Below are 19,845 nucleotides of genomic sequence, written 5' to 3'. Positions count from 1 at the left end.
GCTTTATGTCAAGAAATGGTCCTGGTAAGTAGCCTATTTGTATATCTGACTTTACGCCTCTCAATTATTTTGTAAGCAGCTATTTTTAAACATTAGTTTATGCTTGTTTTCAATGAAATAATAATTTTCTAATACCAATTTTGTTAAATTTTATAAATCACTAATCTTTTGTGGTAGATTTTCTTCCACCTAGGTCTTCAAAAAGTTCAAGTTGATATTGTTTAAATTCTTACCTTAGCTTACGTATGCTTTTCAGTGCCATTTAAACCAATATCTTCCAAATTTGTTTTCACAAAACTTAGCCCAAAATGAATAAAACTTTGAAGATGGAATCCTGTAAAACAATCATTACTGGGTTTTCCAAGTTCCAAGTCTTGGACAATTCTGTTAATAAACGTTGCCTCCGAAGTAAAAAAGAACCTTATGATCATCTCGATAAAAATTTGGATCATTTTGATGCATTTTAAGGATCCAATAAGCTGTGTCAACTTTAACGTAAAATATTGCCAAGGGACATAAGGTCAACTTTCAAGAATTGTATTAATTAAAATGTTGCAAGTTGAAACATAACTCTAACTCTATACACATCGTAAAAATAAGTTGGTCTTATTTCCAAAAATATTTTGGTCGTCTTTCACTTTGTTGGCTTTATTTTATGGCACCGATCGAATGACTTGAGTTCTTGTGTTACCTGTTCTTTAAAAGTCTCAAAACCTTATAGTCTTTATTCAAAATACGCTGTAGTGTTAATTTTTGGAGTACATAATTCTAAAGACAGACAAGAAATTGACAAATCTGGATTTGTTTCAACATTGTGAAGTACGGCACTAATATTCCCTATTAATCTTTAACCACTCACAAGGGTTTGAGTTTTACAAACTTTCACTATGAAATGTTCACCATAAGAATTTAAAGTATAGCTGCATCGTATTGGTTGTATTAGTCATGGCGTAATTTTATTTTGTCAAACGTCAAAAAATTACAGTTTCAAAGGTGACTGTTTGCCAAATAGCAGACTATTCAAAAAGCAAAAGAAACGAGTTTTCAAACTTTAAATAAAAGTGAACTTATATCAGTTGCAGTCTTTTTTAATTTAAAATAGCTTCAAAAACTAAGAATCTAATTCTTTTCTAAAATTCTAATATTCTGACGACTTTCAAAATCACAAAATTAAACTTACCATAAACAATATTCAATTCCACTGCTACACATTCTTATTTTTCCAATAAAAAAGTAATTCATTGATTTCCTAAAAATAACACTTACGCAAACAACTTTATAATAAATTAAAACATTTATTTTTCAAAAACGATAATAAACATTGATTTGACTTAAAAGGAAACTACACGTGCATTTAATAAATATAATATTAATAGAAATTCATATTCGATATAATCTCAATATTGATCATGATATCAATTTTCTCAACCACTCGTTGTATTTGTTCCTGATCTCAACTTAACAGTCTCTGATTCCCTTAACTTGTCTTTATCTTTGCCAAACAATTCTGACCACAATTTTCTGGTTGTTGGATCGAGCAGAACAAAATACACAAACAACACAAATCCCTCCAAAGTGGCAGTCAAACAAAAGAGATACGAAAATACCAAGCCCGCCTCCATTGCAGCCAACAGTCCAAATATCCACGAGAAGCCGAAGAGGAAAAACATCATGATCAAAAGCCGAATCTGACGCAAAATTTTCTTCTTCTCAATGACCTTTGACGACGATGATTCCATGGTGTGGCTGATGTTCCAGAAGACCATCACGAAGATAATAAAGTTGGCCATTATGATCAGGGTGACTGGAAGTACGACGCCCAGGTGCAAACCATGTCCCGAGGGATAGCACATCAGGGATTTATCGTTTTCAAAGTCCGGAATGTATGATGAACGATCAACGGCAATGAGAATGGCTGGCGGGATTATTGGTACCCCCCAACCGATTATGGCTGATTTCAACACAAAATGTTTGGGCTTTGAGCCGAATACTTGAACGTAGCGTTGGAACTGGAAGAAAGCAATAAGCAGCATCCAAATGAACTGAACCAGCACGAAGTATTGCAAAAGAGCTCCCACTGCAACACATCCAATGTAGTCTCGGTCCTCCACCAACTGTTCGGTCATGTCGTTGGTATTGACGAAACAGAAAATGGCCATTTGACATATCATCGCTGTGCACAAATGCAGAAGGACTTTCGAGGACGCTTTCGAGCGCCAGGATTTGAAAAGAATGCTGGTTATGAAAATTCCCAACAGTCCAATAACTGACAGGGTGCAACCGATGAGAGTGATGATGTCCAAGGCTCGCAGATGAAGTTTGGTTATTACAACACTCTCAGAAAAGTCCGCAAAGCGATAATCTCCCCCAATGAGATAGGAAAATTGGGTCATATGGTGTGTTCCACAAGCTACAAGGTCTCCGCGTTTCTCGAGCACCACAATGCCATCACTCAACCAGGTTTCGTAATTCCAATATCCACATCCAGTTTCTGGATGACTGACAGATGGACCAGTGTTTCTGAATATCACCGGAAGAAATCCATCGAATGATCCACTTACCCCTGGTATGGTGACTGAGGCGATTTTACTAAACACTTTCCGATCGGTTCGGAGTGAAGGCTGCAGAAAGAGGACATCACTGGAATAGACTTTTATGATAACAAAACCAGGATGGGATAGGTTCTGCGTTAAATTCCTCCACAAATCATAGGGGAAGAACGATGCTACCTGGAGTCCTTTGTCCATAAGCAAATTAGTAACGGATTCGTTGGAGTACAGAAAGCGATAATAGAAGTCCCCGAATTCCTCTCGGAACATCTTCGAACCAAGATTATTACTCAATGGTTGATCATATAGTGCTATTCCCGAGACGTTAGCTACATTGGGATCTATGAGAAAAACACTCAAATTCTGTGCCAAATGTGCTCTAACACCCAATTCACCAAGTTCGAGCATTTCGACACGCTCCTCCGAACGAGCACTGCTTCTCTCTCGATAAGTTCCATCGACGCAAGATTCAAAACTGGCAACCAATTTGTTTGTAGAATTGAATACTGTCGACGCCCGAAGAACTTCCCTATCGACTCCCATGAGGCCGTTGTACATGCCAAGCAATGTCAAACATAGATCAGCTGATTTTGCACGTTCCACAGCTTGTTTGACAATTCTACAAGCGAAATGTATGTCAGTCGGAATCAGTTTGATGTTCTTCGCTCTGAGATTCCGTTTCAAAAGCCTAACTGCTTCTGCAGGCGCTGTGCTATTCTCAACAAATGCCAGTCGCTCCAAGTTCATCAGAACTTTAGTTATCAGCTTTTGACGGGTCAGTTCTAAGCAATCGATTGACTTTGTAGAAATGTCCTCCCAAAGTGGCTGCGAGAAACTATCAAACTGACATTTTCGAGTGAGCGGAAGTCCATTTCGTTGCAGACAGGGTATATTAGTTATGGCTGCCGTTCCGACTTCGGCCTGATTCCAGCGTAAGGTCCCATTTTTGAAAGGTTCTGACTTACAGAAAAGAGGTTTATCATTGGTTATTGACCTTGGTGAAATTTCCGTTGTGGTGTATTTTGAAGTTGTTTTTTCTGCTGGCGTTGTTGTAGTTTGCGAATTAACGACTCGAAAAACGATCAGTGCAAAAAGTATTACTTTTAAAAATATATTCCTCGAAAAGACTCTCGTACCGGAGACGGTGGCGGCGGCGGCACCACCGTGAATAGCTGCTCTTGAACCACAGCACATGTTGTGGCGTTCAAATCTAAAAGAAAACTAAATTAATAAACGATATGAAATAATGTTTAGCTTGTGGCATAGCGTTTTGACCAAATTGTTATCTTCGCAGCTAAGTTCTTAGCGAAAAGGCGAGTCTTTGTTTATTTATTTAAGTATGTACATCTGCCGGTATGCCTGTGTTTATCTTTTAGGCTAGTACTTTGTATATTAAGATACAGTTAATTGATAACACTTTTTTATTACCGTAATTTCTGCAAAAAAATAATGACTAAATGTTCTTGAAATATAGGAACTGAGGGTCATGCTGAAATTACATATCTATTTCCTAAGAGGCATATGGGAATAGAGTATAAATTATCATATATGACCAGGGTTGAAAACCATAGAATGCGTGGAACTAAAAAGTAGTGATGCAAGTGTAATTCCGATTAATGAGTGCGTTCAAGGAAAATTTGTCATGCTTGTTTGCTTGAAAAGTGTCAAGTTCATAATTATGTTTTCTTAGTTTTCAGAAGTTTTTAAAAATCGATTATATACCATTCTGTCACTTAGATTTGTACACATAATAATTGATCTGTCAAGATTGTCGGATCTGTCAGTGAAAAACATCCATACAATTTGATTCAAGTGTTTGGTTATTGCCTGAAAAATAATGTGGACTCTAGCTGAAACAGCGTCATCTTTCAAATGACTGTCATAAAATGTATCTGACAATTATTGACATTACAAAATTTCCCAAAAAGTTGAGTTCATTATACATTTTTAAGTGTATTAGAAGTATAGGAATTCATTACAAACTTTGTAAAGGGTATCCCAATAGAGACTGTAAACTTTGACAGTTTATTGGTTCTTTTTTGTAGAAGTAACATCTGTCAAACTAGCTTTCATTTATTTAGTTTGTTTTGGAAAATCACAATAGATTATCCGTCCTTGCAATACTTTCAAACGATTACATTTTTCACTTTTAGCCATCAAGTTCTTTTTAAGTCGCAATATGCATTACACCGAGTGTACTATTCTTAGGGTGGCAGATAAATTTAAGTTTAAGTGAATAATCAACAGAGGGATCAGCCTTTTAAACATAGCCTTCAAGATTCTGTCTAGCGTATTATGCGAACGCCTGAAACCATTAACAGATGAACTGCTTGGCCATTTTCAGTGTGACTTCTGGCCTGGAAATTCTACCATTGACCAAAACTTTCACTTTACACCAGATCCTGGAGAAGACCTTAGAATATATCATCGATATGCATTATCTTTTCATCGATTTTAAAGCAGCCTATTGCAGTGTCAACAGGAACGAACTATACCGTTCCATGTCGGGTTTTGGTATTCCTGCTAAACTGATAGGACTCTTCCGGACGACGCACGTTGGAGAATTATCGGTGCTGCTTTAAAATTTAGTAGAGACTCAACCGAAACCTTCGAAAACACCAGACGACTTCGATTTCCATATTGTTCTTGAGAGAGTCGAAAATCCACACAATTTCTTGGATATAAACATGACTTCGACATTTTGGAAAGAACCAAACAAGCAGTTACATTTGTCTTTTCCGGTATCCAGTATAAAGCGTCTTTTGATTAACGAGGACAAAACAAAGTATTTACGTACGAAGTATTTAAGTATTCCCATCGTAGACTCGTTCAGAAAGTGACCATTAATACATATGACTTCGAGGTGGTAAATGAATTGGTCTATCTGGGTCCTGCTGTTAACGCTGCAAATGACATCAGCACTGAAATCAAATGTAGAATTACAGTTGCCAATCGCTATTACTTTGGCCTAAGTAAGCAATTGAGGTATAAGGCCTTATCGAGAGGTACCAGGGATACATTGTATAAAACCTTAATCAACCCAATCTCACTGTTTGGTTCAGAAGCATTGACTCTTTCCCAGATGAATTTAGGATGCCTTGGTATCTTCGAGAGAAGGGGTCTACGTACGATATATGTCGACACTCGACATACAACAAAAAAACACTCCGACTTTGTATTCGAAACAGGACACAGCAAGCTAGTGATCGAGAAAACTGACGGGATCCATTACTTGAGGCCCAGCAGCCTTTACTAAAGTAAGTAAATAATCAACTAATATCCAGATTTCGCCGATGCATATCATATTTAAAAAGCAACGCCGCGGTCACGGCTGTATGTTAACCTCAAAAACTCGAACTTTCACAGACCACAACTTTTTGAATTGGGACTACATTCGTACAAAGGCCAACAGATACAAAAGCTGATAAAAAACTGCCCAACTCTTTTAGGCAAAGTCTTTGATGTATGAGAACGTTCGAAAACGGGCCAGCAAGATCAGATATTTTAACAACGCTAAACATTTTTGTTTTAACTTTTTAATAAGCTTACCATACCGGTCTTATTTTAATTGCTTTTTTTTTTATTTAAAGTCTAAAAATTTGTGTCTTAGTTTAATAAACTTAAAAACTTATACGTTATTTTGTTCTAATTTTTAAAAATTTTTCATATTTATTTGTAGCTCTTCTTGTCATATGATTCCTCACGAAATGTTTAGAATGACGTTGAGTCCATATTTTTTATTTGCCAATTCTGGACACCGGAAGCATCCAATAGTTTTTTGTAAGAAACGTAATGCCAAAAGTTAGAATATAAATCTGTACATTTGCATTGAAGCTCTAAGACATTTTCTCTCGAACATGAGAAGATTTTCCATATACTACGGACCAATATCCAAATTCATCCATACTGCACTCCTGTGAGTCAGAATTAGACGTATTAATGCTTGATAGCAAATAATCTTCACATCGGATTTTAAATATCTGGAGAAGAAAAGGCGTTTAACGATATAAATGCCGCTCTTGAATTTTGTAATTGAATGTTTATGTGATCAAGTTTGCCGAAATGAACATCCAGGTGGTACTTAACAACAGTCTTTGATTCGACGGGGAGATCCTTCGAGTTTATTATATTTACTTAGGTTTTCCTAATTGCGTCTCACATCTTAATTTCCGCGTCTTATTGGGCTGGGGATAGTATGTTTTATATTGAGCATCCCTTCCGAGCAGAAAGACAGCAGCTAAACAAATTTTCTTTGCATTTCTGTTTGAATAACCGCAATTATTGATCCACTTGCATACAAAATGATATCGTCAGCAAACGCTTGCAAACTAAAATGTTTCGCAATACTTCAAAAAGATATAAACTAAACAAGTGAGGTGCCATAACAGTGCCCTGTGGCAAACCATTGGCAATATTAAAAACCCTAGTTGCAATGTTTTGTCTACCGATTAAAATGAACCATAGCAGTCCTCAAAGCTAAGATAACCCATGAAATATTGAAGCCTGATTTATGAAACAGATGAAAAATTTGTCCTTCTAGCGCTTTATGAAAGGCCCTTGATTGAAAATGGTATACTTTATTCGGTATTAATTTAGGTATGTTTTTTTTAATACAACGAAAGTTATGGGTTAGGCTGTAGTACCCGTGGCATGATGGTTAGTGCGTTGGACTGTCATGCGAGAGGTCTTGGGTTCGATCCCTGCCTGTGCCACCTAAGGTTTTATTCCTCTTGCGAGGAATTGAAAAATACACCACGAGTAATTGTTGTCATGAAAAAGTGCTTTCTCAAATAAGCCGTTCGGAATTGGCATATAAACTTAAGGTCCCCTGCATCTCTGCAATTAGCCGCACACAGAAATGGTTGAGAGCTGTAAGTCACTAGGGCCTGGTTCTCTACGGATGGTTGCACCACCTAACTTATGTTATTAAGGGTAAGGCTTGAAATAGTGAGTAAAAATGGTGTTAGTTTGAATTTTCTTTTCAAAAATTTGTTTTTTTTCAAAAATAGTTATAAAAAATGAAAAGTTTTTACTTAATAGTAAAATAACAGTATTGTTAAAATAAAATATTATTTAAGATTTTTTCGAATACAAATTTGGAAGTCAAAATATTTCTACTACGAATTGATAAAAGATTGAAGACTTAAATTCCATGCTTTATAAATTTAGAAAAAAACTTAGAGTTTTGAAAATCTGAATTATAAAACCCGAATTTCGTCTATGAGTACTTTTTAAGAAGAAAAAAATGCAACCTTGTTTGTTTATACTACCGTTGTCATCACTGTTCCTAATATTCATATAAAAATCCTTTAAACCTGAAATACTTAACTAATTACCAATTTATTACAGTAGTGAAATAAAAGAAAAAAGTATTCTAATTTTCAATATAAATAATGGTTAACGATGTGTCTAGTTATGCCTTTTTTAATTCTCCACATTTTATTATAGTTCCTTTTTATTATGGGTTATAAAAGAATATAATAAACTTACTCGTATTTCAACTTGAAATAAGAACTCATCAAACTTATTGTTCAAAGTGAGTAAGGTAATGAAAACATCCAGACACACCAAACTCATTATTACACTGTTCAAAAAAAGAAGGAGATTCTCATTATTTTCATTATATAAATTTATTACCATAGCTACTAAGTCCCTATGTGGTTTATTTAAAAGATAATACAGAGCTTTATCAAGACAAGCTGTGAAAGGAAAGACTAATGAAAACTCTTAATACACGCAATGCGGGCCACTTAAGTGGCAACTGAACGAAAGGGAGAAAGGTACTGTGAATACTCTATATTAAATTATTAATTGGAATTTTTTATCATTTGAAGTTTTGATTTATTAAGGTAGACATTACATTTATTTTTCGGAAGTTTAAAGTGTTCAACATTCATGGTGAAATTTATGATTCAATTTAGTTCTTTATTGTCACCTAACGCAAGCGACATTTAAAAAACATATTTATCTTGTTGAAAATGGATACTCATGTAAGTAACTTCATCGCTTAACCATTTTTGAATTTAAGTAACAATTTGTTTGGAACTAAAACTAAGTGGCACAGGTGATTTCATAAATTCCTAATGAAGCACTTTCATGACTCAACGAAAATATAAGATAATGACAAGAAAAATTGTTGTTTGAAAACTTTTTACTTTATCGCTTACAACAGGACAAAATCCCAATTTATTTTTTAAAATGTTTTAAGCAATATTTTGGACATTCTTAATAGACTAATAGCATTTCTGATTCAACATTGGAAGTTATTGTGATTGGTCCAATTTGTGAAATTTAGAAATTTTGTATCAATAAGCAGCACAGATGTTTACTTTAAAAAAAAATTGTTTACAGACAAAAGCATTAGAAAATACAGAAAGAACTTTCCAAAAATTGAATTGTTTTGTTTTTAGAAGGCATTTAAACTAGTAATAAAAGTGGCAAGATAGTTAGAGTGTTGTTCTGTCAATCCCTGCCTTTACCATCTAAAGTTTTTTTTTCACGGGTAACTACTGCTTCTTGACAGGAATAGACAATCCTCCAAGATTAATTTTTGTCATGAAAAGTGCTTCGTATTCGGTTTAAAACTGTAGGTCTACTCCATCTCTGACCACATCACTCGCATACAGGAATGGTTAAAAGTTATAAGTCACTAAAACCAAGTTCTCAACGGACTGTTGCACCACCTGATGCATTTATTTTTAACAAAAAGAGAATATAGTATTTTTGGAAAAAAGCTACGCTTCAACACATTTTTTAACATTTCTGCGTGAAATTCACTTAAAACCCTCTAAACGATTGTATTTTAGCTATTGAATATGGCATGTTTAGAAAACTGTTCGAATCCTGGAATGCTTTGATATCAAGGGAGCTGTCCAAATTAAATAGTTAGACCATATCTTGCTTTATTTAAATGTTGTTGGTCTCTTTTAGAGAACTTTAAAGAACATTTTTAAGCGGTACTCAAAAACTCATCTCTTTGTTAAGAGTGGTTGCTGTTAAAATTCGTCACTAATATATTTTTTAAAACCAAGAGATTGAGATGCGACCCACACAGATAACTTTTTATTAGTACCCGTCTGTCGATTTTTCTAAAAGTTAAAGAATTATTAATAGCCATATTTTGAACGAAATACAAAAATTTGAAGTCAATATCTGTTCTTGAACTCATTATACTTCGAAATTGAGTCGAAAATCAATTTTTACCAACTTTTATAAATTTTTTTTCAGGTTTTTATTTTTGTAAGAAAACTGTCAATTCGATTTTTCTCAAAATTTGTCCTAATGTTGAAAACAATATTTCTTATAAGAAAAAATTAGGTAGAACCTATTATCTCAAAGTTTTTAAAAGACATTTGAGTCGAAAATCATTTTTTTCAAACTTTAACTGAATGTTGACAACAAGATGTTTTGAAAGATAAAAGTAAATTAAAGCCAATATCTCAAAGTTTTGAAAAGATATTTGAGTCATCAAATTTCAATTTTTACCAACTTTTATAAATTTTTTTTAGGTTTTTATTTTTTGTTAAAAAACTGTCAATTAGATTTTTCTCAAAATTTTATCAGATGTCAAACACATTATTCTTCGTTGCATAAAATAGTTTTAGAGATGAAATCATATTTCAGTCGTAAAATTTAGGAGGTGACAAATTTTTTTTTCAGTTTTATTGATTTATAAAAAAAACCGTTATATTGATTTATTTCAAAAAATATACCTGTTTGGTATCACGTTACAATATATTATATAAAATTTAATTCAAGTCTCTAGCGTTTTTGGTTCGTAAGATAGTTAAGGTTAACCAAAATTTTCAACTTTTTTTCAAACTGCTATGGTGAAAAAACCACCCACGCAATTTTCTTGAGAGCCTTTTCTGCATCTTTCTGCCTTTTTATCTGTATAACAAAGTTTGTTTGAAAAAAACGTCGCGAACGTACGGACGTACGGACGTACGGACGTACGGACGTACAAACGTACAAACGTACAAACGTACGTACACACGCACGCACAGACATCTTTCTAAAAATCTTTTATTTCGGCTCTAGGGACCTTGAAACGTCGAGAAATGTCAAAATTTTCAATTTGACAAATCGGACCCATTACAATAACTTCCTATGGGAAGTTAAAAATAAAAACCTAATTAAAAACAATTCTAAAACTTAGTAAAAATTTTCATACGAATTACTGTCTTCAAACTTTATTTCACAAAAAATATTGTTTCTATATTTAGTAGTTTTTTTTTATAAAAATCATTTGGTTTTTGTCATTAAAGAAAAAATCTACAAAAACTAGTACGCTAATTTGGTAAAAATTGATGTTCATTTGTTAATATTTCGCAAATTAATTTCATTCATCCAATTTGTAAAAAATTAAGAAATGCTACTAAAATTGGTAAAAATTTGTTTTCGACTAGAAATCCATTTAACAAAACCAGATTTTCAATTGATTTTATTCTTAATATCTCCTGAATGCCTGAAGGAATTTACTTCGAAACATTCGAAGATATTGACTCTCATCAACAAAATTAAAATTTTAAATCAAACTTTTTTATCATATGCAAAAGTTAGTTTGAGTTAAGTCTTAAAAAAAGTCAACCAAGAACTTTAGAAAAAAAACACGAAAACCTTCAAGAACTACTAGAAATGGTTTTCGATATATGTATTTGGAGAACAAAGATATTGACTAAAAATGATTTACCTCTCACAAAATATTGTTATGAATGTTTTTTTACAATTAAAAGACAAACAGACAGACGGGATAGAAAGTTATCAGAGTGAGTGGCATCACAACCTCTTTTAAGAGCAACATTTCCTTGTAACCAGCGGAGGAATTCCCGAGATGGAATCAACGGTGGAGTCTACAGTTCCAGTAAGGTTGAACTACTTAGTGAACACCTTATAGGGCTTCTTCGACTTATTCGGAGCCCAGGCCTGTAAGGAGCGGTTTTATCCGGCTCCCCATCCTTGGAGTTATACTTAGGATCTGGCCCTCCAGGTTGGAGGTTGTGCGTCGGGGTGACTTCCTGGCCACGTAAAAGCTTTCAAAGTTGCGAAGCACCAACAAGCCTCGGATACGGACGGATTTACTGTTGACAACCAACGCAAACGAATAAAGGACAACGAACTTCGGATATGCACGTGGAATGTTAGGTCCCTTAACAGGCCACGTGCGGCCGAAGAATTAGCGGAGGCCCTAGAACGATATAAAGCAGATATCACCGCCATCCAGGAAATACGATGGGATGGGCCGGGCAAAAAGAGGATGAAAAACTGCGATATTTACTATGGTGACTGCTACCACGAAAACCAACAGCGCTTATTTGGATGCAGATTCGTCATTGGAGCCAGACTTAGGCAAGAAGTCTTGAGCTATAGGTGCATCAATGAGCGCCTCATGACCATACGCATCAAGGCTAAATTCGGCAACATTAGCCTGATATGCGCGCACGCCCCCACAGAAGAGAAAGACGACAACACCAAAGATATGTTCTTCGAGCTCTTAGACAAAACGTATGAGCAGTGCCCTAGCTACGATATTAAAATAGTCCTGGGCGATTTTAATGCCAAGCTAGGAAGGGAAGACATCTTTGGTGGAATAATCGGGAAAAACAGCCTGCACGACAACACTTCCGATAATGGATTGAGGCTCATAGATTTTGCTGCGGGGCGAAACGTCATGGTAGCCAGTACGCGTTTTCCACACCTCAACATCCACAAAGGAACTTGGACTTCTCCAGATCAATCTACCGTCAACCAGATTGACCATATTGCGATCGACGCCAGACACGCTTCCAGCATTATGGATGTACGAACTTTCCGAGGAGCTAACATCGACTCGGACCACTACCTCGTTGTAGCCAGGGTAGCACTTCGGATTTCCAGACCCAAGGCAAAACAGGGAGGTGCTGGGAGAAGAAACAACGTCGAACGGCTACAATCGCCAGAGATCGCCAAATCCTTTTCCGACCGAGTGACAAGTAACCTCTCTCGAAGTTCTCTGCCGCCAACACAATGTATCGAAAACCAGTGGCAACATTGCCAAGATGCAATCAGAGAAGCCGCCTCTGATGTGCTGGGTTTCAAACAGCCACCAACAAGGAACCCCTGGTTTGATGAGGAATGTCGGCAGGCAAATGCAGCCAAACAACAGGCACGCAAAGCGGCGCTGCATAAAAGGATGAGAGCTGCTCGTGAGCTCTATGAGCAGAAGAGGCGAGAGGAACGCCGACTTTTCAGAAGGAAAAAGAGAGGGCATGAGAAGCGTGCGGTCGAAGATGTTGAGAGGTATAAAAGCAGGAATGAGATTCGAAAGTTTAATGAACAGGTGAAACGAAATTCACAGGTACATAAACCTAGAACCGAAGGCTGCAAAGACGAAAGTGGAAACATCATAGTGGAACCGCAGTCAATGCTGAGGATATGGAAGGACCACTTCTGCAGACTGTATAACGGCGACGAAGAACTGAATCCCGCTGTCAGGCAGGATGACCCATTCGATATAGACGACGAAAGCCAACAATCCCGTCCTCCCGACTTAGACGAAGTAAAGATTGCCATATCTAAGTTGAAGTCTAATAAAGCCGCTGGAGCAGATGGCTTGAATGCCGAGCTCTTTAAAGCAGCTGGAGATAAGTTGGTTAGGAGCATGCACCAACTTATCTGTAAGATATGGTCGGAAGAAAACATGCCCGATGAATGGAACCTCAGTATTGTTTGCCCGATCCTGAAAAAAGGAGACCCTCTAAACTGCACCAACTATATAGGAATAAGTCTACTTAACATCGCCTATAAAATCTTCTCTGCCATAATATGTCAACGTCTAAAGCCCATCGTCAACAACCTGATAGGTCCTTATCAGTGTGGTTTTAGACCAGGAAAGTCCACAGTTGATCAAATATTCACATTACGGCAGATCCTGGAAAAAACTCAAGAGCACCAAATCGACACCCACCATCTTTTCATCGATTTCAAGGCCGCATATGACAGCATCTACAGGGACGAGCTGTATAGAGCCATGTCTAGTTTTGGCATCCCTGCCAAACTCGTCCGTTTGTGCAGGATGACCATGGAGAATTCACGCTGCTCCATAAAGGTTGGAAACAACTTAACAGAACCTTTTGATGTCAAAAAAGGTTTTAGACAAGGTGATGCGCTGTCATGCGATTTTTTTAACATCGTGCTTGAAAGAATAGTGCAGAGCTCACACGTCAACACTAGAGGCACTATCTTTCAAAAGTCTGTCCAATTACTGGCATATGCTGATGACATTGACATAATCGGAAGAACTCAGCGTGATGTCAATGGGGCTTTTGTGAGTATTGAGGCAGAGGCGGCAAAAATGGGTTTAACGGTTAATGAGGGCAAAACAAAGTACATGCTGTCGTCTAGAAAGGACATACAACACCGACGTTTTGGTCAAAACGTCACAATCGACAGACGTACCTTTGAGGTAGTCAAGGACTTCGTCTACCTAGGCTCCGCTGTAAACGCAGAAAACAACACCAGCGCTGAGACCAAACGCAGAATAACTCTTGCTAACCGCTGTTTCTTTGGACTAAGAAAGCAATTGAGTAGTAATGTCCTCTCTCGAGGGACCAAAGTGTTGTTATATAAGACCCTTATCATCCCCGTCCTGCTATACGGTGCAGAAGCATGGACCATGACAAAAGCGGATGAAAGCACCTTGGGTCGCTTCGAGAGAAAAGTTCTTCGTGTGATCTACGGTCCCGTATGCATCGAAGGGGAGTGGAGGAGAAGATGGAACGACGAACTGTACGGGCTGTACAGCGACGTAGACTTAGCAAGAAGAGTAAAAGTCCAACGACTAAGATGGCTGGGTCACGTAGAGCGCATGGAAACCAATGCTCCGGCCCGGAAAGTCTTCGAATCCGCACCCACAGGACAGCGCAGTAGAGGAAGACCGCGGATCAGGTGGCGCGCACAAGTGGAAGGTGACCTCACCCAACTTGGAGCGCGAAACTGGAGACATCTAGCTAGGGACCGAGCTAGATGGAGAAGTTTGTTGGGTGAGGCCCTAGTTCACACAGGACTGTAGCGCCACCTTAAGTAAGTAAGTTTTTAAATATTTAGCAATTTACTAGGTAAGGTTAAAGGGGCTGTTCGTGACGAAAGAGGACACACACCAAAGTCAGTTTAATTTCCCATTGTGATACCACATAAATCTTGAGGCTTTTTTCTAAGCTCAATGAAACCAGTTTGAGTCCCTTAAGAAACGTGAGAGACAGATTATATATGATCATTATAGAAGTATTCTCTTAGGTAATTTTTTCGGTTTTGAGCTAAAGCAGGGCATGTACAGAGGAGGTGAAGAACTTTTTTACACATAGCTTCTGCAAAAGTGAATAGAAAATACGCCTAGCCGCGTGGTGTGTGTTCCTATTAGACAGTGCCGGGTGATGACACCGATTATCGAGCTTATTAGCGCTTTAAATCTCGTGTAGGCCAGAGTTTTTCTTGACCTGACACGTGGTGATGTTATTCCACCTGATGTTTGCCTTCTTCATAGCGTCTTGCATTATAGCACTAACCAAACCTGGTAAAATGGATTGTAAATACTTATACTTGCTTTAACATTTTACTAAATGGTTTTAAATTTTGACCCAATATATTTAACGTAAATATTTATTATGGCTTTCAAGATACGATCTGTATCAAAATAGATATCCCAAACGTACCGACGTACGAAATTATGTACTTCCATTTTTGTTAAGATTTTTAATAACGCTTTTGACATTTGAAATAATTTTAATTAAATTGAATACACACTTAAATAAATACTACTAAAAATTTGTAAAAATTGATTTTCTACTCTAATATCTTGAGAAAAAAGAGGCTGGGATGCAACCCACACTAATAACTTCCCATCACGTCTGTCGATTTGTCTTGCTTAAAAGTTTATCTATATGTACTCGTATCAATTTTTACCAAATTTGCGCACTATTTTTGTAGATTTTATTTTGTGTGAAAAAACGGACTGTTGGATTTTTATATAAAAATTACTGAATATCGAAAACAATATTTTCTGTGAAATAAAATAAGTTTGTAGACAATATTTTTAATTTTTGAAAAGATATTTGAGTCGAAAGTAAATTTTTACCACCTTTTATACATTTTTTGTAGGTTTTCGATTTTTTTTCAAAATTTTTCAAAATGTTGAAAACAATATTTCTTATAAGATAAAATAAGTTTGGTCCCTAAATTTTAAGTTTTTGAAAAGATATTGGAATCGATATTCAATTTTTACCAACTTTGAGTAATATTTTTTTTAGATTTTATTTTTTATAAAAAAAAACTGTCGATTCGATTTTTCTCAAAATTTTATTAGAAAAACATTGTTTTTCGTTGCACAAAATTGTTTTGGAGATGAAATCATATTTAAGTCGTAAAATTTTGGCGGTGACAAATTTTTTTTCAGTTTTTTTGATTTATAAAAAAAACCGTTAGATGGATTCTTTTCAAAAAATATACTTCTTTGATAATTATTAATTATATACAATTTAATTCAAGTCTCTACCGTTGTTGGTTCGTAAGATATTTAGAGTTAACCAAAACTTTCACCGTTTTTTCAAACTGCTATGGTAAAAAAACCTCCCACGCAATTTTCTTGAGAGCCCTTTCTGCATCTTTTTGTCTTATTATCTGTATAAAAAAATTTATTTGAAATCGATATCTCTTCTGGTTCTTGATCTATGGACGACGAAAAAAAACGTTGCGAACGTACGGACGTACGGACGTACAAACGTACGTACACACGCTAGCACAGACATCTTTCTAAAAATATTTTATTTCGACTCTAGGAACCTTGAAACGTCGAGAAATGTCAAAATTTTCAATTTGACAAATCGGACCCATTACAATAACTTCCTATGGAAAGTTAAAAATAAAAATATTGACTCAAAATCTTAAAAAGAGTCTGTCTGTCCGTTTGTCTTGCTTAAAAGTTTGTAGAGTAGAATTAAAAAAGTTGTTAGTTGAATTATTCGAAACACATTTTAAAATTACCAACAACAGTTTTCATATAAAGAAATAGTTTAGTTTGAAAATGTAGTTTTGTTAAATAGATTTTTAGTCGAAAACAAATTTTTAACAATTTTAGTAGCATTTTTTTAAATTTTTACAAATCGGATGAATTAATTAATTTGAGAGATATCAAGAACCGAACATCAATTGTTACCAAATTGCGTTCTATTCTTCTAGATTACATTTTTTTATGAAAAAACGGACTGTTGGATTTTTATAAAAAATCTACTAAATATCGAAAACAAGATTTTCTGTGAAATAAAAAAAAATTGAAGACAATATTTCATTTAATTTTTGAAAAGCTATTTGAGTCGAGAGTAAATTTTTACCAAGTTTTAGTATTGTTTTTTTCGGAATGTTGAAAACAATATTTCTTATGAGTGCAAATTAGCTGGAAGCCATAGTTTAACATTTTTGAAAAGATATTTGAGTCGAAATTCAATTTTACCAACTTTGAGTAATGCTTTTTTAGGTTTTTATTTGTAAAAAAAAGAATGTCAATTCGCTTTTACTCAAAATCTTACCAAATGTTAAAAATGTTATTTTACTTTTATGTTTATTGCACGAATTTATTTTGGAGATAAGACCATTTTGTATTCGTAACATTTTCGAGTTTACAAATATACTTGTTTGGTATCACTTTACAATACATAATATAAAATTTAGTTAAAGTCTTTAGCGTTATTAGTTCATGAGATATTTTGGGTTACCCAAAATTTTAACCATTTTTTTAAACTGCTACGGTAAAAAAACTACCCACGCAATTTTTTTGAGAGGCCTTTCTGCATTATAATCTGTCTAACAAAATGTATTTAAAGTCGAAATGTCTTCTGGTTCTTGAGGTATGGACGACGAAAAAAACGTAGCGAACGTACAGACGTACGGACGTACGAACGTTATTTTCAATTTGACTAATCGGACCCATTACAATAACTTCCTATGGGAAGTTTAAAATAAAAGTATGGACTATAAACCTTAGTTCATCATATTTAAAATATTATTGTTAACTTTAAGTAAAAATGAAAATTGATCAACTGACAGTATTTATCTTCAAAAAATTAAACTCCACCAAAAACGCCAGACAGATTTGGTTTCATTTCACAAAAATGTGGATAAAAAACAACCTAGACAAAAATGTTTGAGTTAGGAATTTTCGGAAAGTGAAAGGATCTACCACAAGGCCACTGATTATATTTATTACAAAATAGAATTTTCAAACCTAATACCAGAAGAAATTAAACGAAATTATCTTAAATAAGTTTGTTGCTTTCTTATTTCTTTACAATAATATAAAAATGTATCAAACAAATGCACAATGTTCTATTAATTCTCTCCCGCACAGTATTCTATCTATGTTAACATAAAGATTGCTTTGGAAAATGTATTTTTGTTTTCCAATTTAAAATAAACATATAAATAGATAAAGGGGCAGAATATGCTTACAATATTTGTGTATTCATATGTTTAAAAAAGATTCCATACATTTCTCTTTATTTGTTTATTTACGATCGAAAAAAGTATTTTCGGCATGGATTTGAATTTTTTACTATAAGTAATAAAAAAAAGATCAATAATTTTATGCGTGACTAATAATCAAGTAATATAAACTAATAACCCTATAAACAAAAACAAAAATATTCTGACAAAAGTATAAAACATTTTATTTTTATTTACCATATGGCATCTCGAAATGATTTAGCATCTGATTTATTCGATGTTCCGTTGATAAAAATAAAAAATTGGAAATTTTAACGGAATATACAATTTGAAATTTCATAATTTATATTCAATCGTTTACAATACATGAATATAATTGCTGAAAAACAAAACCGTATAAGATCATAAATAGGGTGTTTTTTTTTATAAATGTATCAGAATTTTATGTTTTTACTACGAAAAAAGGTAAAATCAAGGAATTTAAAAAAAATTTCAGAAAAATAAAAATTGCTAAATGTTTATTATTAAAGGTAATAAAACCGAGAAGAAAATAGGCCAGTGTGTCAATTTTGTTTAAACCTTACAAAATATTTATTAGAATATTTTATGTGAGATAAGAAAATTTGAACTAAATATCTTTCCTTGTTCTTATAATACTCTAAAGCCTTTTTTAATCAGTTGTTTGTTGTTTTTGCAATTGTTCGCATTTTCTAAATAAAAATTGTGAATCTAAATTTTCTAAAGCATTACCTAAAAATAAGCAACAATATTTTACATATGATAAAATGAGTTTGATTTGAATATTTGTTTATGTTCCCGACACCCGAAAACCGATTTTTTAAATCACAAAATCATCATTTTATAAAAGTTTACCGATTCGATTTTTCTAAGGAAGTTATTCTTCGCTAACAACACAATTTAGCACAAAGTAATAAAAAAGTCAATATCTTCATCAATTGCTGAAATATTTGAATCGAACATTATATTTTAATTACCTGTCACGATGTATATCAGCAATGGACTCTTTAAACAATTTTAATCAAATTCGTGCACAGTTTGCAGTTTGATCCAACTTGAAAGATAGGAAAGCTTTCATCTCAATTTATGATCGCAATATTATTTTATTGTAAATTATCTGTCTATAATTTGACAGTCACCAAACGATTCTAACAGATGGCGACATCTGTTGACTGGATTGAGTAAGTATTCAATTGATGATACTATACCCGTGTTTTGCTGGAAAATCTATCAATAGTATAGTAGGATTTTACACGAATAACAAAAACAATATCCGCAGTATGAATATTGCCGATAAAAGCTCGAATAGATCTTATGTGATTTCGTTTTCAAATGTTTGTATCTCAATGGCTGTGTTCGTTGAGTAGTTTTGCATTTGGAATCATGTATTTTCCAATGGGAAACAAAAATCAAATGGACAAACTGGGCTTATTTTGCTAGAGAAAAAAAAGAAAAGGTAATTTAGATAGTTTGATTCGTGCTAAACCATGAAGAAATTAATAGTTCAGCACCATATAAGAATATGCTACCTACTCCATGTGCAATTTTTGTTTTTATATTTTTAAAAGAAAACTATATTTTTTGTACACAAACATGCACATAAACAGATTATCTGTGAAACCAACTCTGTTTTTTTTTCAAAAATTTTGATTCGAATCTGATCCCCTACCGGAATCGAGTCGAATCAAGCTCATTTCAAGTCGATTTAGGTATATAAAGAATTGAGGTGAGCTTCAAGCTCACTTCAACACCACATGTTAATGTAGTAGTCTAGAATCTCAATTTTCAGATGTTTTGTTACCATTGT

The 19,845-nt window shown here is 34.5% G+C and overlaps 2 protein-coding genes across 2 annotated transcripts in view; both read right to left on the bottom strand.

The window, feature by feature from the left end:
• The window catches only part of LOC129941992 (putative uncharacterized protein DDB_G0287457), a 309,405-nt gene that overhangs the window by 26,885 nt on the left and 262,675 nt on the right, over positions 1–19,845 (bottom strand). The window lies entirely within an intron of this gene.
• LOC129938732 (adhesion G-protein coupled receptor G2-like) lies at positions 1,270–3,771 on the bottom strand. Its single transcript, XM_056046452.1, has one exon. It carries the CDS (start codon positions 3,741–3,743, stop codon positions 1,425–1,427), a length of 2,319 nt encoding a protein of 772 aa, XP_055902427.1. The 5' UTR covers positions 3,744–3,771; the 3' UTR covers positions 1,270–1,424.

Source organism: Eupeodes corollae, chromosome 1, assembly GCF_945859685.1.
Source record: "Eupeodes corollae chromosome 1, idEupCoro1.1, whole genome shotgun sequence".
Classification (NCBI taxonomy): domain Eukaryota; kingdom Metazoa; phylum Arthropoda; class Insecta; order Diptera; family Syrphidae; genus Eupeodes; species Eupeodes corollae.
The sequence above is the reverse complement of the archived record's forward strand: the minus strand, read 5'-3'. Positions and strand labels throughout refer to the sequence as shown.

What these genes read in the sequence shown, in the direction of transcription:
- LOC129938732 (XM_056046452.1), bottom strand. Translation starts at nt 3,743, where the DNA reads ATGTGCTGTGGTTCAAGAGCAGCTATTCACGGTGGTGCCGCCGCCGCC.